The 23,871-nt window shown below is 39.7% G+C and overlaps 1 protein-coding gene across 3 annotated transcripts in view; it reads left to right on the top strand.

Moving 5' to 3' along the window:
* Positions 1 to 23,871, top strand: part of TRPC7 (transient receptor potential cation channel subfamily C member 7) — a 294,002-nt gene that overhangs the window by 245,158 nt on the left and 24,973 nt on the right. For all 3 annotated transcript variants that reach the window (XM_069091684.1, XM_069091683.1, XM_069091682.1), the window contains one exon: positions 19,147 to 19,342. In XM_069091684.1, coding sequence (XP_068947785.1) covers positions 19,147 to 19,342 — 196 coding nt within the window. The remainder of the gene's footprint in view (positions 1 to 19,146; positions 19,343 to 23,871) is intronic.

The raw sequence follows: 23,871 nt of genomic DNA, 5'->3' as shown, positions 1-23,871 counted from the left end.
GATAACAACTTCTCAATGCCTTCTTATCCTGTGCATTCTTGTCCATAACTTTCTGCAAATCCTTCAGAGAACATCTTCTTAATGTGTTGAAAACTGTTCTTGTGATTTTTAATATTTCATGGATATCAATCACCACAGCACTTAGCTTCTTGCAACACAAATAACTCTCATAGAGGACAAAAGATAAAAAGGATGAAGGAGAGAACTGAAATGCATCCTTTTTAGGATATGCCATGGCATGACTCCAACTGGATTCTTCATTTTAAGTACCATCTCCCACTAGACAGATGAGTTACTTCCCCAATGTGTTCTAGATGAATAATTAGGCATGTTACAGCAGACATGATACCCACACTAATTACTTTTATTTATATATTCTCCTCATATTTATTTGATACATGAACTCAAAAGGCAGGGGACTTGTTACTCTAGAAGTGTGTAGGAATTCCCAAGGTCACAAGTGTGATTAATTAATTTGAAATGTGATTATCAATATTCATGAGTGGTATCAACATATGATATTCCAAAACTATATCCCCAGGCGTCCCTTACAGTTTACTAACTTATTGCAGTCTTTTAAAAGAAGTCAATGCAGGGTCGACTAGGTGGTGAAGTAAGTAAAGCGCTGGCCCCAGAGTCAGGAGGTTCCCGCCTCAGACACTTAACACACACACACACACACACACACACACACACACACACAAACTAGCTATGTAACCTGGGCAACTCATTTAACCCCAATTGCCCTCCAAAAAAAAAAAAAAAAGGAAATGCTTCCTCTCCTATCTATCACTGAAATTGAATGGGATATAAATGTAGGGTTTTTCTCCTGGTTGTTCAGTGAGGGAACCTGGCATAGTGGATGGTATGTTGAGCCTGAAATCAGGAAGATGTGGATTCAAATTCTCCCTATGACATGTACTATCTGTATAACCCCAGCAAATAACGTAACCTCTGCACCCCATATAATGAGAAAATCAGAGTAGATGTCCTGAGTTCCCTTCCATCTCAGAATTTCAGATCCTACCCAAGTGGTTGTTCCTTCCTGGTTTGTTTGGCTGTATCCACGTCTATCTCCCGCCCTGTGAATATTTCCCAGGGCTTTAGCCTGGCCCTTTCCTTTCTCTCTCTTCATGGACTCCTTTTAGATTTCCAAAAGATTCCCTTGAGTGTCAGTCAACTGGTCTGACCTCATCCCACTGGCTAGGGACTCTTCCTTCTTGCAGGGGACAGAGAAATTACATTTCTTCTGCTTCCTCCACCAACGTCTTACTTGCCTGCAAGAATAGGAGAAAAATGTTATTCCAACACCTCCCCCAACCCCCAACCTGAGCTACCTACCATTCTGAGAGGGTAACATCCCTTTCCTAGTAATGTTAATAACCCTCCTAAACTCATTTAACAGTGACAAATGATCACCCACCTACCTGGTCATACCCTCCCCACCCTAGTGATGCAGAACCACCAGGTGCCTTTATTCAAAGCCCTCATTGCCTATGCCTGTATCCCCACATCTTTCGACTCCAATGTCACACGGAATTCACTACAAATGTACGTCATATAATCTCAATTGGTCCCTCACTGAAGCAAAACAATACTTTTCCATCGAATTGACTCACTATCCTGCTCACCACATCAGTTTTTCCAAACCTCCTATAGCCCTCCTTCCTTCCATCCTCTCAGTGGAGAACACAGCCTCATAGTTCACTAAAAAATTGGGGACATTCGCTGAGAATTTCATCTTCTCCTCTCTACTTCAGCTCACATCCCTCAGATTCATTTTACTGCTATCTCTGTCTTCGATGTTCTCCTGTGCTGGTGACCTTTCACCTTGCCAAAGAAAACCCCTAAACATGTACAAGTGATCTCATTCCATCTGCTTCTCTCCAGCAGATCATCGCCTCTATCATTCCCACTCATTCACTTATCGTCAATCTCTCCTTGTCTACTGATTGCTTCCCTACTGTCTACAAATATGACCATGTATCCCCCATCCTCAAAAAGCCTTCACTTAATCCATTCGTCTCCATTAACCATCATCCTATATCTCATCTCCTGGAGAAGAACTTCTTTAATAGGCCCCTCTACCTCCTTTCCTTTCTTTTTCTTCTTAACTAAAGTCTGACTTCTGTCATTATGTAACTGAAATTATTTTCTCCAAAGTTACCAACAATCTCCTACTTGCTAAATCCAATGGCCTTTTGTCAGTCTTCATCCTTCTTTAGCCCTCTGCAATCCTTAACGCTTGATATCACCCTATCTCCCTGATGGTCTTTTTTCTCTAGATTTCTTCAATATTACTCTCCCCTGCTTTTCCTCCTGCTTATCTGACCACTCTTTCTCAGATTTCTTTGCTGGATCCTCATCCAGGTCACATCTGCTAACTATGTGTCCCCCAGGGCTTTGTTCTGGGCCTTTTTCTCATCTCTTAATATACTGTTTCACTTAGTGTTCTCATAAGGTCCCATGAATTCAATTAACTCCTCAAATCTGTTTATCCAGGCCTCACTTCTAGTCTCACATCTTCATTACCTGCTAGGTAAATATCCCATAGGCATCCTAAACTCAATGGGTTCAAAATTGAACTAATTATTTTCTTTTCCAAAACCTTCCAGTCTTCCTAACTTCTCTATTGATGTTGAGAGTACCACCTCCTGATTACCCAGGCTCCCAACCAAGGTGTTATCCTGGACTTCTCTCTCTTGTCCCCCCACCCCATTTCCAGTCTGGTAACATTTCTTTTTTTTTTTTTGCTTTTTATAGGGGCAGTTGGGGTTAAGTAACTTGCCCAAGGTCACATGGCTAGTAAGTGTTAAGTGTCTGAAGCTGAATTTGATCTCAGGTCCTCCTGACTCCAGGGCCGTGCTCTATTCACAGCACCACTTAGCCACCCCATTTTAGTAACATTTCTTGAGCACTCACTGTCTCTGACACTGCCACCATACTTGTCCAGGCCTTTATCACCTCAAGCCTCAATTATTGTGATAAGCCTACCAGTCAATCTCCCTCCCACAAATCTCTCCCCTCTCCAGTACGTCCTTTACTCAACTGTCAAAATGACCTTCCAAAGTACAAGTCTGACCAGGTCATCTCCTATTCACTTTGGATCCCTATCAGCTCTAGGATCAAATATAAAATCCTTTCTTTGGCTTTAAAAGTTCTTCATCACCTGGTTCCTTTCCACTTTTCCAGTATTCTTAAAATTTACTCCCCTACACATCAACTCTGATTCAACAACATTGACCTCATTGCTGTTCCTCACTCCAATAGAACTCTTTTTTGTTATTTGTAATCTATTTATTTTTTCTGCTCTTTTTTATATTTTTAGTTTACATCATTCATTTCCACAAGATTTTGAGTTACAAATTTTCTCCCCATTTTTCCCCTACCCACCACCCTAAAACAGTGATCCCACTGAATATTCTCTCCCCCAATCTGCTCTTTCACATATTTTCCCCCATCCCCCCTCCAACTTTCCGGTAGGGCACAGTGGATCTCTATGCCCCAGTGCCTGTATGTCTTCTTTCCCAGTTACATGTGAAACAGAACTCTTTATCTCCCAATTCTGGACATTTTCACTGGATCTCCTCCATGTCTGCACTGCTCTTCCTCCTGATCTCCACCTCCCATCTTCCCTGGCTTCCTTCAAGTCCCAGTTAAAATCCCACTTTCCAAAGGAAGCCTTTCCCACCCCTCCCCCTTAAATACTAATCCCAGCTGTTTATCATTTCCAATTTATCTTGTATATAGTTTTTTTGGTGCATAGTTGTTTGCACATTGTCTCTTCCATTAGACTGAGCTACTTGAGGTCAGGGACTGTCTGTTACCTTTATTACCCCCCACCCCCACCCCAGCACTTAGTGCCTAGAATCTTAATCAATGTTTATTGACTGAGATGGTAATTAAGAGTCAATGTTCTTAAATTAGCCCAAGAGAATCAAATGGTGATGTTTGATATGAAGCAGGCTACCTAAGCTTTTCTTGCCTCAGTTTGTCCAGTCAAGCAGCCCTACCCACAAGAAAATAACCCTTATCTAACCAAATCAGACTTCCTGGCTTCCAAATTGGGGCTCAGGATTAGGAAGATAACTCCAGATTTCTGTGCAACCCTACTGTATAGGAAAGGATGAAAACCTACTGTTTGTGCAAGCCTCAGGAAAGAAATGTGTGTACAAAGCATTGATTATCCAATATCAAATCTGTTTGACAAACACAGAATGAGGAATCCAGTACATGCTAAGAAATGTTTCACAATCGTCAGCAGCGCTCCATTTTCTCATAGCTTCAGAAGGATGAGGGTAATACCATGAATGTAATAGCTAGAAAAGAGATATATTGCATTCATACTGCTGTATGGTATTCACATGGGTATTTTTCTGCTAATGATCTAAAGCTCTGCGTAAGGCCCTAGCTATGAACTGAAAGTAAAGGCACTCAGCTTTTGTTCAGACTTTTTTATGAGCTATTGGTCTTTAGTACCAGATCCAACTCTTATCACTTAATTAATTTCAACTTGAGCACTTGACAGAAAATAAAGGTCTGTCAATCACTGTCTTCAGATTAGTCTCATTAGTGACGCCTTGCTACCTTCTTCATGAGGAGCCTTAAAGATGAAGATTCTGAACCAATCCTAGGGCACTGTTTGCAGTGTCTCATACCCAATACTATGTGGAAGTTTTTTTTTTTTTTTGGGGGGGGGGGTTGTGTGTTTTTTTTTTCAATCAGTTCAATTCTACTTAACAAGCATTTATTGAAGGCTTGATCTATGCAAAGTTCCATGTTAGATTCTAGAGATAAAAAGACAAAAATAAAGGCAGTCTCTTCCCTCAGTGACCTTCAATTCTGCCTCAGGAAGCAATACAAAGACATATGAATATATACAAAATACATATGGAGTAAATACAAAAACATTCAGTGGCAAAGAGAGTTCTAACAACTAAAGCCATAAAAAGAAGCCTTTATAGGAGGTGGCCCTTGATTTGTTATCATGAAGGAAGTTAGGAATTAGAAGTAGAGGAGAAGACAGTGAGAATTCCAGACATGAGAGACAGATGGATTCTGAACAAGTTGGATGTCATTACTCAAAGACTAGTTGTGAATGACTCAGTAACAGCATGGCAGCAGGTCTCCAGTAGAGTACTTCAGGGATTTGTGTTTGACTTTGTGCTCTTGAATATTTTTCTCAGTGACTTGGATAAAAGTAGTATACTCATTGAATTTTTCTGGTAACACAAATATAGGATGGGGGATGACTAGATAACACTCTGGGTGACAATCAGGAGATTCAAAAGGGTCTTGACAGGACATACCACTGAGTAGAGTCTAATACTATGAAATTCACTGAGGATAAATTTAAAGTCTTGAACTTAATCACAAAAACATACAAATGTAAGGTAGGAGGGACATGATTAGAAAACATTTGGTTTGAAAAAAATCTGAAGGTTTTAATGGGCTTGAAGCTCAATTTGAATTAGCAATATGATGTAATAACCAAAACCAAAACAAGACAAAACCTAATATGATCTTTGGCTATATTGAGAAACATAATAAGGACATGGATATAAGGTCCAAGAATAAGGACATGGTAGAATCTTAATGTACTGAGGCCTTCATCAGGTTCCATCTAGACCATTATATTCCATTTAGGGTGCCATAGTTTACAAAGGAAATTGTTAACCTATAGAGTATTCAGAGGATGGTAACAGGAAGGTGAAGGATCTTGAGTTTACAACATGAAGATTATTTAAAGGAACAAGGGAATTATGATAGCTGTCTTCAAGCATACAAAGAGTGGTAATATGTAGAAGGGATTAGATTTGTTTTATTTGGCTACAGAAGGCAGAACCAGGAAAGATGGGTGGAAGATAAAGAGGCAAATCATGCTTGATGTCAGGAAAATCTTCATAGTAATCCAAAAGTGGAATGGGCTACCTTAAGAAATAGTCAATCCTTCCTTTCTTAGAGGTCTTCAAGCAGAAGCTGGACAAACATTTATCAGGTATGTTGTGCTAGGAATTGTACATCTTATGCAAAGGTTGCACTATTTGACTGTTGAAGTCTCTTCCAGATCTCAAGTCATGATTATCTGAGAGGGCCTACATAAAGATGCAAAAAGGGGAGACTGAATGGCACCTATGGAGAACAGTTAAGTAGGTCAGTTTGACTGGAATACTGAGTATGTAATGTACAATTAACTTATAATGACAGATTGGAGTCAAATTATGAAGGGCTCAGAATGGTCAGGCAGAGAAGTTTATATTTTCTCCTAGTGGCAATAGGGAGTCCTTGAAGCTTCCTGAGCAGGGAATTGAAACAGTCAAACCTAGACTTTAGGACTATCAGTTTGGCAGTTGTGTGAAAGACAAATGGGAGAGGAAAGAGACTGATATCAGGAAACCCAATACCTCCCCAAACCTCTCGTGTTGGAGATTAAACCTGTTTCATATGAAAGAAGCGCAGTAGGAAAGAATCTCATTACAACATTGGACTGAGGCTAAACAACTTTCGATATGTGGTGTGTTCCATATTAAACTATGAGAGGTAGGAGTGGCCAAAGTGACATATTGTTATGATGGGGTTTTATCATATCATGACCACTCCCACATCTCCCAAGCCTTTTTTATCTCCCTTTATTAGCCTACTCTTTCTACTTAACTAACCATTAAACTCAAATCATGAATGATGTCTCTGAATGCTCAAAGTATCCTCAAAACCATCCTGCAAAGTAAGTATTGCAGGTATGAATATTTTCATTTAATAAGGGAGATAACTGAGGCTTAGGGAGGGGAGTTAGCTTCCCTAGGGTCACACAGCAAGTGGCAGATGCACTTTCAAGCTTAAATCTTTCTGATTCTAGGTCCAGTGTTTTGTTTGCTAGAGTATATAGTGGTTATATTTCCAAGTGAGATTCTCTCTGTCTCTCTATCCATCTATCATGCTTTGCTAATCTGAAATTGTGAGGTCAATGTTAATTGTCATTATCACTATGCTGCCACTCTATCAGAGCATTGACAAAAACAAGAAAGCATGATGGATTTTTCTGTGACTCAAGTGTCACACCATCATTTCAATTACATTTGTCTTTGAACCTGGAATAACAGGAGCTCCATTGTTTCTATAACCAAGCTATAGCAACATGAGAGAGACTATCCTTGGACAACTCCATATTTCTTAATTTTAGCATCTATATTCAGATTTGTTTAGATAATTAAGCTAAATTGTAAAATGGATGCCATTTTACAACAGTCCTGAGAGTCTAAGGAGGTAGTAATTTTCATAACAATAAGCCCCAAAACATCGTGTTTATCAGTCTGTTGTTAATGTTGCTCGCCCTAGTCTCATCTGGAAGTATCTCATAGTTAAAGTCAGATTATACAGGTTCAACAAACCCGGTTAGCAGAATTGGATGTATCTCCCCCACCTCCCACTTCCCTTCTCCTGATTTCTGCTCCACAAATCAGATCCAAGTCTTGAACTTTTTTTCCACATAAGAGAAAGAAGAATCATGATTATCTTTTTATAAAAAATGTTTTGTTAATGGTTTTTTTTACATCTATCACTTCTCCCACACCATGTGCATAATTCCCTCCAAGCAGAATTTTTCTTTTAACAAAGAGCTAAGCAAGCAAAATAAATGAATCCATTGGCTATAACTGATAGTATATGACTCATTCCACACCTACTCCTACTGTCTCCCTGCCAAGAAGACACAAATGTGCTTCACCATCTTTCTTCTGAAGTCAAGATCAGTCACCGCAAAGTGCTGATGGTTCTCAGTGTTGTTTCCCTTAACATTATTGTGATCATTTTGTCAATGATTTTGGTTCTGCTTATTTTACTCTGCACATGTTCATGTAAGTTTTTCTGAGTTTCTCTGGATTCCTCATATTTATAGTTTGTTACAATGAAAATAATATTCCAATATATTCATATATCATACTTAGTTCAACCATTCCCTTAACCACTTTGCTCCTGGTTCTTTATTACCACAGAAAGTGTTGCTATTAATATTTCAGTATGTATGAGACCTTTCCCTACTACCTACTTATGGTAATATCCACTAGGTCAGAGAGTGTGTATAATTTAGTGACATTTCTTATATTTATCTAACACAGTGGCTAGGTAAACACTACTTGGGTGAGGCCACAGGGACTGATGACCAGTGCCAAATATTCTCTTTTACCTGCCATTTTGATTTGCCCTGGGTTCATTACTCTGGGGTTTCCTGTCTTTCCAATAAAACAATTAAGTTTCTCAATTCATTATTCTATTTACACACACACACACACACACACATGCACCTTGGATCCCTGTAGAAAGTTACCACTTAGAGAAATGTTACTTATGTAAATGGTTATTGGCTCCTTGAAGGCAGGGACCTTGCCTGGTACACAGTAAGTGCTTAATAAATGCTAATTGACTTGACCAGCATGAAGTACCAGGCATTGTGCTAAGCTCTAAGGATCAAAAAACCTACAAAACGAAAGTCTCTGCCCACAGGAAGCTTATACTGTTGAGGGGAAGACAATATATAAGAGCTGAAAAGGTATGGGGTTAAGGTACTTGCACAAGTCTATGGTAGCACAGTCTAGGGTGTCAGAAGCAGAGCCAGGAGAGGATTGAAGGATGACTGGTCTAGGGTCTTCCTTGAAGTGGAAGAGCTCACCAATAGAGAAGGGAGCATGGAGTGGAGGGATGTTATGAAGTGAGAAGGCTACAGGTGCTAAGGGAACTTCCAGAGTGAGAAGGCAGCCAAGACACAGTGGTAAAATCTGGAGAGTCAGAAGCGGAGAGAGGATAGGGATTCTAAGATTTTCCCCAGGAAGGTATGGGGATGTGAATCAAGTAAGTCATTTATTCCCACACAGAACAGGGAAATCTGCCAAATAATAAGCCAAAAAATCATAGCCCTATTAGAATAATATCAAATAGCTTATCATTGCTGATAGTCAGTTGCAGGCTGGTGCTTCAGCCTCACTGGGACAGTTTCTTTCCAAGGCAGTTAATGAGCTGGTTTTCATTTAGCCTCAACATAATTCAATCAAACCCTAAAGCTGGATGTTCTTTCCATTTTTCTAATGATGATTTGTTTTCCTTGCTACTCAGTTCCCTCACACTGCTGCCACATATGCACAGCTGCTCCAGTAGCCATGGCTGCTTCTTGCCAGCACTCACAGATCTTCTAGGACATATTAATAGTCATAGGGTTGATGCCATAGGAAGGAAGCACAAGGAGCCCTGGTACAAATCCAGCGAGTTGAGTCTTTACTCTACATGGGGAACAGTAACCCCTGCCACCATTAAGCCAAGGCAGAAAGGGTCTCTGCCCTTAGCTGAAGTTCTATCTCACTCCCTGGAGTATGGAAACCAAGACAGTCACCAGTTAGAAAATGCCTCTTCTTTTAACACAGTATGGCATCCCATGTCATCTGTGTTTTTTTCTGGCTTAACATTTAGTCGGGGGAACTTTAGCCCCAATGCAATATTCACAGCACCAACAGCAACTGCAAATATGCTGGTATAGGGTTCAATTACAAAATGTAACAGACTATATAGAAGACAGAAGCAAAACATTTATTCGGATACCATAAAATTGAATCCCGAGACCAGGAAGCTGAATCCATCATAGTAGCAAAGAAGTTAATAAGCCATAACACCACAGAGAGCCGCTGCATCTGAGCCTTCCCACAAACCAAATCTCACAAGCCTAGCTGTCTTTCTCAGTGTGTCCTCTCCCTGTCTCTAACTGCTCAGACTCCCAGCTTCCTCTGGGCTCTATTCCACTCTTCAGCAAACTCCTCCCCCCACAGGCTCCATATGATTACATTCAGCCTATTAGGGGGGCAGGGAAGATCTTCAAAGCAGGGAAGGTTTTCAACTTCCCTTAGACTTATTAAAGGCAGGGAATATCTTCAAATTCCCATTACCATTGCAGGAACTCAACCCAGCAATGAGCCATATATAGCCAAAAAAAAAAACAAAACAGAGGATATCTAAGGATGCTCAAATTTCTGTACAGCTCCCTTCCCCACCATAACCCCTCCTCAGGGCAGGCAGAGAAGACAAGAACCTGCTATGCTCAAGTTGTTTTGTAACAACTGGTACAATCCATAGTCCTACTATAGGAGGGGAAACTGAGGCTTAGTGAGAGTGACTTGCCAAAAGTCACACAGTTGGCAAATGACTGCTCAGGAAACAATTACTTAGGAGGCTTCTGAAAAGAATCCTAGATCCATAGTCAAAAGATGGGGTTCAGTTTCAATGCTCCTTCTTATTAACTGTGACCTTGAGTGTGAAAGTCATTCAGTGCATTAGCTTGCCTGTCTTCCCACAAGTGTCTTCCATAGTATGGTGATGATCACTGTGCTCAGTCTGGCTGCAAAGAGCTAGATATTCAAGGCCAAAGATTCTCACAACTTCACCTTACAGGTCATGAGTCAGACTAACTTTACAGGTGAGAAAATGAAGGCCCGGAGGATGTAAATGACTTTCAGGCTCAAGAGCACAGTTAGGAAACAGGAGGGTTGAAACTGAGCCTAGATCTTTTGACTCCAGATCTAGAATCTGTCCAGAAAACTCCTAAATAATTGTTCCCTGAGCAATCATTTACTAACTGTGTGACCTTTGGCAAGTAACCGTCACTAAGCCTCCATTTCCTCTCCTATAAACCGAAGATATTGGTAATTGCATTGCCTCCTTTATAGGACCATTTCTAAGAAAAGTGTTTTGTGCTTTATAAAATGAGGCAATGTAGAATGGAAGGAGTAGTGACTCGGAAGGCTGAGGCCTTGGAGCTGAGTACTGGTCCTGCCACTTAGTAGTTGGATGATCTGGACCAAATCACAACCTCTCTGGGCCTCAGTTTGCTCATCTGTAGGATAAGAAATTTGAATCGGATAGCTTCAAAGGCCCCTTCTGTCTTTAAGTCTAGATTCCTGTGAACCGTCCCTTGGTGGTACAGTTAGTAACTGTTTTGAGCTGGTTAAAGTTTTAAGATGATTCTACTGAGATATTTCTGATATTTTTATAAGAGGCCACAGAGAATAAGCCGCTTCCCTAGGACGATTAGAGTAGCATAGCAACATGACAAATGGTATCGTCAGGGCCAAAAACACGACCCTAAATGCAGCAACTGAGGAACTTTTTAATCAATATGATCTAGGGCATACAAATTTAAAGGATATAATTGTGATGTAAGAAATCATGAAAGGCAGTGTCACATGGTGCATGGTGTTGATCTTAGAGTCAGGAAAACCTGAGTTCAAGTGCCACTTCTTACATATTGGCTTCATGACCCTGGACAAGTCACAAACTTCTTAGCCCCAGTTGCAGAGTAGTTGGTAATTTGAAGAATAAGGAGAGTTTCCTCCTTGGGAGTTTCCCTATAACAACAGCCAAAACAAAACAAAAGGGATCTGTCTTCATGTTTTACCCGGTTTCCACAATTCTGGTCAGTTCACAATGTTGAGTGATTAGGTACTCCCTATTGTGAATACCCATGGTCATTCCTGCTTAGAGATAGCTCAGGAGCAGAAGGAAAACTTCTCCTCGGGAGCCTGACAAACAGAAAAAAAGACTTTAGAATGCTGCCAAGGAGCTAGAGAAAGAAGCAAGGGCAGATTCATCTACAGCAAGTTGCTTTTATAAGAGGGGGAGTTTAACTTCATAAGAGTTACTTTCATAAGAATTATTGGACAATCAGAGCCAGAGACTTCAACAGCTGTTACATTTTTTGAGACCAAGTAGTTTCACAGACAAATGTGAAATGCATTGCATCTGAAATGCCCTTTTCCCAAATGACAGCTTTATGCTTTCCTCAATGACTTGCCTGCTCTCAAGTCCCTCGGCCCTAAAGCTCCAAGGATAGCATGCTTGGCAGGGTTAAGTAAAGAGGGCAGAATCATTCAGAGGGGGATATGACCTCTCGTGCATTTCTGTGAATTTCCCATTTCTGAGTCCTTGGGATCTGAGCGATGTTATTAAGCTCCTTTCCAAGCTGAGCAATCTTTTTGAAAACCAGAGCTATTTACAGATGTTAGCAATGGGTCCTGGGAGGTTGGGGTGAGAGTCTTATCTTCACCTGCTAAAAGGAAAACCTGGGTTTCATTTCCTTTCTTCCACTTGTCACACCAGGAGAAAGCTCTGCTATGCCCATCTCATATTAATTTTGGAAGCCTCAGTGGTATAGCAAAAAACTTGCTTGTCACCCTAAAATTAAATCACCTCTCCTCAAAAGTCATTTTTAGGGAGCACTCACACCTCCCAGCCCTTCCCACCTCTGTATTCACAACCTCATAAGTTCTTCTCTTTGCAGCTGGAATCCACCATCAACATCCCCCTAAAAGGGAAGTGCTATTCTTTCTCAATAAATGTAGATAAAATGAATACATGCATACACGCATGCATACATACAAACCATACCATGTCCTAAATATTATGCTAGCTAACTAGAAAATTGTTAGAAAATCATTTTCCTTCTGTTTAGCCCTATGCTTGTCCATGTGGTAAAAGACATCAGGTTAAAATTAATCAGTCAATCGAGAAGCATTTGCCAAGTACCTAATGTGAACCAGGCACTGCACGAGAAGCTGAGGGTATGAATAGAGTGAATAAAAGGGTCCCTGCTTCATTGGTATCACTTTTGTTGTTTTTCAGTCATTTTAGTTGTGTCTGACTCTTTGTGACCCCATTTTGATCTCACTGTCAATTATAGTACTTTTTTAAATTATGATTTTTTTCTTAAGAAATGAGACATTCTTGTTACATCTTTAATATCCATGTGTGGAATATTCTCTTAGATACCGGAGTGGTTTGGCATTTCCTTCTCTGGTTCATTTTACAGATGAGGAAACTGAGGCAACTAGGGATAAGTAACTTGTCCAGCATCATACAGTTAGTAAGTGTCTGTCAGGAAGTAAGTAAGCCCAGTGCTCTATCCACTATGCCATCCAGTTGCCCCTTGTGTATGCTAGCTCTGCCACTTAACAGACTACATGTCCTTGGGCAAGGTCCTTCCCCTCTGTGGGTTTTATATTCTCATCTTTAAAATAAGGAGGTCGTACCAGATGATCCCCTTCCAACTCAAAGACCTATAGTCTGGTATTTTTTTTTAATGTACTGATTACGGAATTAGATACATCAAGTAATTGACTTAATTGATCATGTAGAAATCAGTCATTAAGCACGCCTTCAATTTCCTTGGAGAGGTAGATGCCTATGGATGCAGAACGCTGCATATCCTTTTGGGAGAAGTTGTTGTGTTGATTGGTTTGGCTTAACTGACTGTGTTTGTTATGGGAGACGGCTCACTGGTTCAGAACCATGAAAATTAAAGGCATCAAAAATGACAATTAAAAAAAATTAAATAATTTTTAAAAGAAATCAATTATTAAGATGTTCATACAAAACACTGGTATCCTTCTATAAAAATAATATGTGAACTTAAATGTAAAGTAGCATCAAGAGATGAGAGGTGAATTTTTTTTCCTTTTGGTAGGCAATTGGGGTTAAGTAACTTGCCCAAGGTTACATGCTTAGTTTTTTTGTGTTAAGTGTCTGAGGCCAGAACCGAACCCAGGTCCTCCCGACTCCAGGGCCAGTGCTTTACTCACTATGCCACCTAGCCGCCCCCGATGAGAGGTGAATTTGACAAGGTTATTACTCAAACTGGATGATCCCAAGAAAAGTTAGTACTTTTTTTCTTTAGAATAAGGAAAAATATTAAAGCTCATTATGCAGAGTTTAGAAAAAGGCCACTGGGAATGGGAAACTCCTCTAATATTTGTAGGAGAGAGTTATTTTTCTCAACTGACAGCATTTATCTTGCCAGACTGGCAATTCATGGAATCTTATAATTAGATTTGCCAGAAGGATCAAAGTTCCAGTTCAGAGGTCAGTCCATAAGTTGTGAAATAGAAACAGATTGGACTTGTTTTATTAAAAAACATTCAGAAAGACAAAAACAAATAAAATAGAGCTGAATTCTAAGGAAGGTTAGTAAAGAGAACTCCAAGGATAAGGGAAACTGCTCCCTTTTGATTAGATTTATAAGTAAAACTGAGGTGAGATTCAAGGGCTTTCATCAATGCTCTCTCACCCGAAAGAACAATATTTAATGGCATAAGCTTTGACTTAATATAGATTTTTGAGGTACATTGTCTTACTGAAGATACTGATTGTAAATCAATATAGACTGACAAAATGTATAACATGAACCCAGTTGGGAGGAGGGGAGGGAAAAATGTGTCACATCTGCATTCACTTACACTAATCAAAATTCAGTGTGTTTTTTCCTGGTTATGTTACTTAATTTCACTGCCAATTATAGTACCTTTTTTAATTATGATTTTTTTTTGTTAGGAAGTGAGATGTATGTTCTTGTTACATTTTTAATATCCACATGTGGAATAATCACTTGGAGAATTATCCGTGCCAAATAGTTTGATCTTGGCCTAGTCTCTCCTACCATATGTGCCCATAAGTGTAACTAGGGTACTTTGCTCCAGGGCACCAATACGGGAAGGGGCGCTTCCTCTAGGCCACAGTTCTGTAGCATCCCACGTGACCTAACCCATTCATTCACCAAGTCCTGAACTACTCCTTGCATAGCTACTTTTCTGGGGTGCCTTTTTCCTTGGTTTTGCCCGTACCCATGGCCTGGCTCTTCTTCCATCCTCTAGATTATTTTTTCCTCCAGAACTGGGGGACTAGAACTTGCCTGACACCATGGTGCATGCCACTTTGTGTCATGCACCATATTCATAGTCTGGTGAAGTCTACAGACCTCTTCTCAGAATAATGTTTTCAAATAATTGAAAGAAATGCTAAATGTCAATTAGAGGTTAGAGAAAATGAAGATATCATTTCAGACCCTTTGGAACTGATCTACCCATGGGACCTGTAAACCGCAGGTGAAGAACCTAGAGGACTTCCCTCCTAGCATGACTCCGTTTGAGACAGATTTTTCCCCTTCATCCACCTCCAATGAGGGCAAATTCAGACATAGAGAACCTCCTCACATCCTCCATCAAGTCTGCTCAGGGAATGCAACCTCATGTTCACTTTAGCCTGAGGAGATGTGTGTATGTAAGAAGGAAAATGTTTTGTAAAACTCGAAAAGGATCATGTGTATTCTAAATATTGATTAAAAAAATTATTCAGAGACTTTGTATCATCTGTGTCAGTTTCCGTCTACAACTGTACATGCTTGGAGACAGACAGCCAAATGTAGTGGAGCAGAAAGAGGACTAGATTCAGAAGCAGAAGATCTGAGTTCAAATTCTGGTTCTTCTGTGTGTTACTTGTGTGTCCTAGAATCACTTCACTTCCCTGGGTTTTATTTTCTTAATTTTCAAAACACAAGGTTCCAGTTAGATGATCACTAAATTCCTTTTCTACTCCAAGTCAATAAATTCAGATTAACTATAGGTAGGGAAAATCAGAGGTATCAAACACATCCCCCGTGAGACCCATAACACTCTTAAGGATACAGAACCAGATTAAAATTGGGAAATACTTAACAAAATAAATAAAAATATAGTTAAGTATAGATAATATTACATTTTAAAGCTAACTCACTATATGATTTACAAGGATCTTTATATATGATTTAGTGGCCCCCATTTCTATTTGGATTTGATATCATTGGTGTAAATGATCTATGGATTGGATAAGGCATTAATTTCACTGGCCAACCGATACAGTGGACTTTGATTTTGAGCCCTTTATCAACTGTAGGACCTTGGGCAAATAATTTTCCCTCAGAGCCACAATTTCCACATCTGAAAAGGGGGGATAATAATGCTTATCCTACCTACTTCATGGGCTTTTAGTGAGGAAAATGTTTTGCAAACTGTAAGACAATGTAAATCTGAGGTATTATTATTATTATTACTACCCTAACACTGGTGGTCCAGATATGTATCACATCTCCAATAAGCCGTGCCCTTTTTCCTCAAGAATAGAATCAGGTACATATTGTTTCAAATGTAACCCTGCTCCCAATTACTAGCACACATATATACATATGCATGTATATATTTTTGTACTGTGTGCTGTACATTACATATACATATAGATAGATACATTGGTAGATAAAATTATATGTAAATGCATAATATAAATATATTCAAAGGTGTGATGGAGCCATCTCAAATGAGCCAATTGTTAAATTTCCAGTGTGAACATTTTCACCTCTAAAATTGGCAAACTATATTGAGGGCTTAAATTTTTGTTTTTGCTAATTGTCTAAACTTAAGAAAGTAATGGAGAAAATGTCAATAATATAGATTAAACTTAAAAGTATACTTTGCTTTTCAGAGAGATGGTTGTTAAATATTTATCAGCACATCCCTGATACACACACACACACACACACACACACAGATACACACATGCAGTGGATAGAGCACTAGCTCTGGAGTCAGGAGGACCTGAGTTCAAATTCAGTCTCAGACACTTACCAGCTGTATGAACCTGGACAAGTCACTAAACCTGTTTGCCCCTGTTCCTCATCTGTAAAATAATCTGGAGAAGAAAATAACAAACTACTATCTTTGCCAAGAAAACCCCAAATGAGGGCATGGAGATTCAGACAAGGCTGAAATGATTCAACAACATATAACTACAGATATAGAGGTAGATAGATATAGATATACATACACATGTATATATGTATATGTTTATGTATATGTGTATGTATGTAGGTGTGTGTGTATGTATGTATGTAGTGTGGTGACAAAACCCCTAACATCTGGAAGAAAATTGAAAACATTCCGACTGTCACCCGGATGATTAACCACATGACTGCCATAATAGACTATTTGGAAACAATAGAAGGACTGCTTTTTTTCTTGTTGTTTTCATCTGCGTGTCTGGGCACTGATGAGGCACCTTTGTCTCAGGCATTTTCAGTATTCCATATTCCTTTGTCCATAGATGTGATTGGCCAGCTTTCTCCACACTTTGCTGAGGAGGGGTATTTTTGGAATATAGACCCAATTAGAGCTAATTAGCAGAACTGTGATACACTTCCTCTTCTGTTTGGCCCCTCCCAACTCATTTTGGCTAAAGACTATAATATATATATTTGCGTATATGTTCATTTGTCTTACTTCCAATTAACAAATGCACGAATTCTAGGTTCAAAACTCCCCGTTTCAGCTTCAAAGTCCAGAGATATATAGGAAACAAGTCATACAGCTCTCTTTATTCCCTAAGAGGGTAGCTGAATTGGCCTGTTTGCTGAAAACCTATATACTAAAAGATTTATTAGCTCTAATCTAACAGGAGTCATGCAGTCAAAAATCCAGGTGAGGGAGTATTTTTCTGTCTTCCACATGTTAGGGCTCTTGTTGCTGCAACTAATCTGGGCGACGCTGCCTCTAGGTATAGAATTGGCTTGTGCATTAATTGTTAAATTTTGTATTTTATGTGTAGGAAAGATGATGGGTGGTCTCAAAAGAGTCTGGGAGTTGTTCTCTTATCCCATTTTCTTGTTTTCTGCCCAGGACAAGGCACAGTGATAAGACCATAGGACCATAGATCTAATGCAAAGGAACTTGAGAAGCCATTTAGTCCTCATTACAGAGACAGAAAAAACTGTGTGTCCAGTACTGTGATAAGAACTGGAAATACAAATAAAAGGTGTTTTTTTTTAAGTTCCCTACCCTCAAGGAAATTACATTCTAATGGGGAAAGACAAAAATATAAAAGGGAGTTGAAGGGAGAGGGTGGGGAGATGGTACCTGCAGGGACAAGCTGGAAAAAATAAAGAATAAACTGAGTCCCATGTAAATTAAGTGACTTGCCCAAGGCGCCTTTGTACCAAGGGAGTCAGAGGAGGTTTTGGAAACTGCTGCACTGGGACATTGGGTGTGAGCCAAATCTGGTCCTTGAATTCTTGATAATCCCGTTTTGTTCAGGAGGAACGGGGTATCAAGCTTGGCTGTCTTTGCCAGGGCTCCTTTTTACTTTAGGCTGTGCAGCTTAGCAAGGGAGAAAGTCCTTAACCTGGGTGGGATTTATGAACTTGATAACTTCATATTTTGATTACTGTACTTCAAAAGTATTGTTTTCCTTTAAAATATTATGGGTTATTTTTATTTTATGCATTTAAAAACATTATCCTGGGAAGGAGAGACTTCAGCAGACTGTCAAAGGGTTCCATGACACATGAAAATAATTAAGTACACCTGGTAGGAGGGTACACTGAACAAATGATATGCCATAAACTATCTTCCACGTCCAGAGATTAATTTTAAAATGGCATGTTAATTAAAGCAGGGTAAAATGATGTGACAGCCAGAAGTTAATACACTTGAGATGAGTCAAGCAGATGCAGCCTTCCAAATAGTTTGTTCTTCTATAGTGTTCTTGTGTAGTTACCATTTCAGAATACGTAAGCTATCAGGTAGGATAAAAACCAACGATCTAAGTGACTAGTCTGAGATGCATTTTCAATTTAACTCATTTCAACAAATATTGAGTACTGAGCTATGTGCAAGGCACTGGAGATAAAAAAAGACAAAAACAAGGCAGTCCCTGCCCTGAATAAGTTTGCATTCTATTGGAATTTACAATATGTACACAGATAAATATAGAAAAGACATTTATGAAATGAACACAAAGTTATTTGGAGAGAGAGAAAGAGACAGAGAGAGAGAGAGAGAGAGAGACAAAGAGATAGAGATGGAGGCAGGGGCTCATGAGGAAAACCTCGCATAGGAACTGCCATGGGAGCTGTGCTTTAAAAGAAACTAGGGACACTAAAGGCAAGGGATGAATAGAGAGTGTATTAAAGATAAAGGGGACAGCCTGTGCAAAGACACAGGGGTGAAATGGAATGTCCTATATGAAAAGAAAAAAAAAGCTTTTAGGCCACTTTGACTGGAGGAGTGCAAGAAATAGTAATGTGAAATGACTGAAAAGTTAGGCAAGAACCAGACTGTGAATGGTTTTAAATTCATGACTGTATTTCATTCTAGAGACAAGAGAAAACCACTAAAGCTTTTTTGAATACTAGAGTGATTCAGTTAGATCTATGTTTTAAGAATATTAAACATCCTACTGTGCTAGCAACATTCCTTAAAAAAAAAATGCGTGCTATCAGTGAGAACTTTGTGAAAGGGTGGTTTGTTTTGCTTGTAGGGTAGAAGAAAGTTTTAAAACATTATTCTGGTCAATATTTGGCTTATCTGAAGTGATCTCGGTGGTGCTGAAGTACAATCACAAGTTCATCGAGAACATCGGCTATGTGCTCTACGGTGTCTATAACGTTACCATGGTGGTCGTGCTTCTCAATATGTTAATAGCCATGATCAACAACTCGTATCAGGAAATTGAGGTAAGTCTAGTTAACTGAATTTGCTATACCTCCACTCCTCTCTAATTTAATGTATGGGTCTGTCTTAGGAAAATAAAATTATATTTAGCACATTTCCTTCTCTGTTGGCCTAAATAGAGAAGAAATAAATCATAAATATAGAGACTTGCTATTCCTAGGTACCTGTCTTCTTTGATGAATTACTAATATTGAAATTTGTCCCTTGATGGATCCCTTTGATCAATCCTAAACCCAATTCTTTCTTGGATTTTAAGACTTCAATATGTGACTTCTTGTCCATGTGCTTCTAAAAAAAACTGTCTGTAATGATAAATAGAGTGAGGTCTATGTTAGAAATACTATCCATACCTTCTATAAATTATCCAGATCTGTGTTCTGGAAGGAATGACTTTTTCTAGATAAACGGATGATTTCCGTATATAGTCTTTGGCTATCCATAGACTACCTAGAAAACTAGAGGAAGCCCCCTGGGACATTCGATGGAACTCCTGTGGAGGATTATGTAAGACAGGCAAGAGTTAAAAGGATATAGGAAGCATAGTTGGGTTGGAGGGAATAACCAATCAATGAGATTCTAGACCTATTGAAGTAATACATGTGGGGGGGAGGGTGGCTAGGTGGCATGGTGAATAGAGTACCAGCCCTGGAGTCAGGAGGACCTGAGTTCAAATTCAGCCTCAGACACCACCTAACACAAAACTAGCTGTGTGACCTTGGGCAAGTCACTTAACCCCAATTGCCGTACCCTCTCCCTCCAAAAAGCAAAAAAAAAAAAAAAAAAAAAGAGAGAGAGAAACAAGAAAGAAATAATAGATGACTTTTAATTCTTAAATCACATTTGGTTCTGTTTTGTCATAAATATGTACACCTAATGTATATCAACACAACATGACAACCTGGAAAAACTACCATGTCTGATTCTGCCATGGGCCTGATAGCCCACCCAAAGGCTTCAGCAACATTATAGATGAGCAAATTATTAAGGTAACTTTTCCCCAAAACACAAAAAACAAATGATAGATACAACATATTGTAGTCATGGACACTTAATCCATTAAATCATAAGCTCCTAGAAGCCAAGGATTATTTTTTGCTTCTTTGTGAATTCATGTGCCTGTCACATAATAGAGGCTTCATAAGTGTTTATTGTATTCAGCTGAATTCACCTTAGCCCCTCTGGACCTTGACCACCACCAGTGGTCACTACCACTCAGACAACAATGTAGAGAGCCCACAACCCTGAGCCCTGAGCCTTTGGAAGAGCAGTGCTTCTAGTTCAGCGTCTGCAGCCATCATCCTGAGAAGCAGCTCTTGTGGAGACGCAGCCTGGCAACGGCTCCTCCAGGTATTATGGCCATGTCTTTTGGAGAATCCCCCCCAAAAAAATTATAACCAAAGTCCTTGGCATTATCAAATGACTCACCATCAGAAAATGATATTTTTATCAGTGGAAAATGCATTTTAACAGGTATTTTCATCTGCTTTGCCAGCCAGCATACCCTAAGAATTGTAGGGCTCATTATGAGAATGCAAACTCTTTGAGAACTTTGACTATCTTACATTTTTTTCTGCTTGTATCCCCAGTCCTTTACAACGTGCTAAGTGTTAAATAAATGCTTTATTCATCCATTCACTTAGCAGGGATGAGACTTTGAAGAGCTACAGCAGGATGCTATATTATGCAAGCCACCAGGTGATGCTGTAAGCTTGAAAACAGTATTCAGCGATCCTTCCCAGAATCTCCCAACCTCTATAAACTTCTTCTTACTCTAGGACTCATATTTATATCTGGCAATATGAATTAATTTCCAGGGAAAAAATTACAACTCTCTGATTCACCTGGTCCTCACCCATGTGGAGTCTCCAGCCTTACTTCTTTTCTTGACATAACTGCAAAGAAATCACGATCAGACTATTACATAAATGCATTTACTAAAGAGAAATTCAAAGTAAAATCCAAAAGTTTCGAGAAGCAAAGCTGCCAAGAGCTAAGGTTTGGTAGTATCTGAATTTCCAATTCCTCTCACCCTGCCTTCTATATGTACACTTTGTTCTCATAGTAGGTACACACATATCCAAAGGCTCTTTACTAAGCATTATCTGTCTCAAAAGTCAAAGTGTGTAGAAATGCCATCCCACATCAGAAAGCTAGTAGTCATCTTATGCTTCCAGCAGTTATCATCTATACCAGCCTCTGGCTCTCTGACTAGCAAATCTGGCAGCTTGGCTTAGAAGGTTTCCTTGGGGAAAGCCACCCCACCCTGTCTCTGCCGGAGGCACTTTCAGGTAGTCTCTTCTTGGTCTCTTCACTCAGAAGATAGGCAACAGAAGCTTGAGCTAAAGGGGAGGGAGGAGAGATAGAAACAGAGACAGTGACAGACAGACAGAGAGATCCCCAAAGCCTTATTCCTGGATCTTTGCAAAGACTCGCCATGCACAGACCAGTGTGGAAGCTAATCCCTGTAATCTCTGCTACCAGGGATACTAAAGACTGCGGATTATTTGAGCCCTGGGATTCTGAATTTCAGAGAACTAAGTTAAACAGGTGTCTGTACTAAGATTGGCACCAATATGATGAGCCCCCAAGATTGCCTAAGGAGGGGCAAACCTGACCAGACTTGAAATGGAGCAGGTCAAAGATCCCAAGTTGATCAGTAGAGGTATCAGGCCCAGGAATGACCTCTACACTACTTGCCTGGAAGAGATCAGGAGACCCAAACTCAAAAAAGAAACTAAAATTTAAAAAATCTCACCATGGTCCAAGCAGAACAAAATCTCAGATAGTGGCCCTCTGCTATGCCTTGCGAATTCACACTCCTGTCTTTTTTGGTGCTCAAACATCCACAAATGTGAGGCAGGGAGGGGGGGAGAAAAGTACAGGCTATCAAGCAGGAATCTGCTTCAATAATAAGCATAACATCAACAGCAATAACTAACATTTATATCTCACTTACTTTGTGCCAGGCCTGTGACCCACTTTACGATTATTGTCTCATTTGATTCTCATAATAATTCTGGGAGGTAGGTGCTATTATTCCAATTTTACAGAGGAGGAAACTGAAGCAAACAGAGGTTTAAGTGGCTAACCTAAGGTCACACAGCTAGTAGGTTCTGAGGCTGGATTTGAACTCAGGTCTTTCTGACTCCATGCCAGGTTCTCCACTCACTGTGTCATGTAGCTTCAGCAAAAGTTATATCCAGATAGCACAAGTGGACAGAGTCCTGTCCTAGGAGTCAGGAGACTCAAATTAAAATCTTGCCTCTGGAGAATTCTGTATATCTTTGAGTAAGTCACTATAACTCTATGAGCCCATTTCCTTCTCTCTATAAATAGGAACTAGGCTGGATGACCTCCAAGGGCCTTCTACAAGTACAATTCTTGTAATATTCAATATTCCATTACATCTCAGGGGAGGGCTTGGGATTGGGATTCATGCTCCCCTTCATCCTTCCTCCCTAATGTCCCCTGTCTGGAACCAAGAAAGAGATGCAAGCATCCAGCAAAGTCCAAGCTGGGTAGATCTCCTATGGAGGCTTTATGATAGGAGAACATGAGCAAAAGGTACACAATATGAGAATGTGTGGAGTCTTCACATCAGTGATTTCGTGCATCTATTGAAGTATTCGAGGGTTCATTATAGCCCCAAACCCTGATTCTATATTATTACCCTGATCATTTTAGATCTGAGACAAGAGATAATACTGCCTCATCACGAGTGGGAGAAAGATCACTGGGCAGCTCTTTCTGTCTAGAATTATCAGCTTTGCCACTCATTTGCTGTGTGAACTAGAGCTATGTACTTGCCCTCCCTAGGCCTAAATTTCCTTTATGAGAAGTCACCTTAGGAAGCTTTTAAAGAATGAAATCCTAAAGACACAAAGAATGATTCTGATGAAGGAAAAGAAGAGGAAGTTGCCTGGAAAGACCAATGTGATTGAGCTGGCTGTGTTTTTAAGACATATGAGAGATGAAAGCAAGGACAGGTAACAGAGGCTAGAGACAAAAGCAATGGATGATACTTTTTAAAAAGCGTAGGCTAAGAATGAGTTGAAGTTAGAAGGAAAAGCCGAGGATAACAAACAGACTGGGATTTTTGTTTTGTTTTGTTTCAGCAATATTGGTTAAGAGAAGTGGAACAAAGAAGGTATAGGATGAGTACTGTGGAAAGACAGAGCACTGAAAGCTCAGCTGCTCTATTCTTATTTCCCTTCCATTTTTTCTACCCAGAAAAATAACTTTGGACTAGAAAGGACAAAACAAAAGTGGCTGATAGGAACCTGATAGCCAAGAGAAGAAATACAGTAATTGTGGGAGAATGCCTAACTGCTCTTAATGAGTTTCAGTCACTTAGTCTGGATGAGTGACATCTTCAGGTACTAAAAAGTACCAATCAGAACATCTAAAAAATCCTAACAAATGGAGTCAATGTATAGGGAGGGTGGAAAGGGAGTGAGAGAGGGAGGGAGGAAGGAAGGAAGGAAGGAAAGAAGGAAGGAAGGAAGGAAGGAAGGAAGGAAGGAAGGAAGGA

The sequence above is a fragment of the Petaurus breviceps genome, unplaced genomic scaffold (genome assembly GCF_028583685.1).
Source record: "Petaurus breviceps papuanus isolate PSGF00001 unplaced genomic scaffold, PetGlider_PUasm1.0 189, whole genome shotgun sequence".
In the NCBI taxonomy this organism is placed as follows: domain Eukaryota; kingdom Metazoa; phylum Chordata; class Mammalia; order Diprotodontia; family Petauridae; genus Petaurus; species Petaurus breviceps.
Note: the sequence above shows the minus strand (reverse complement) of the source record. Positions and strands in the feature narration are given on the sequence as shown.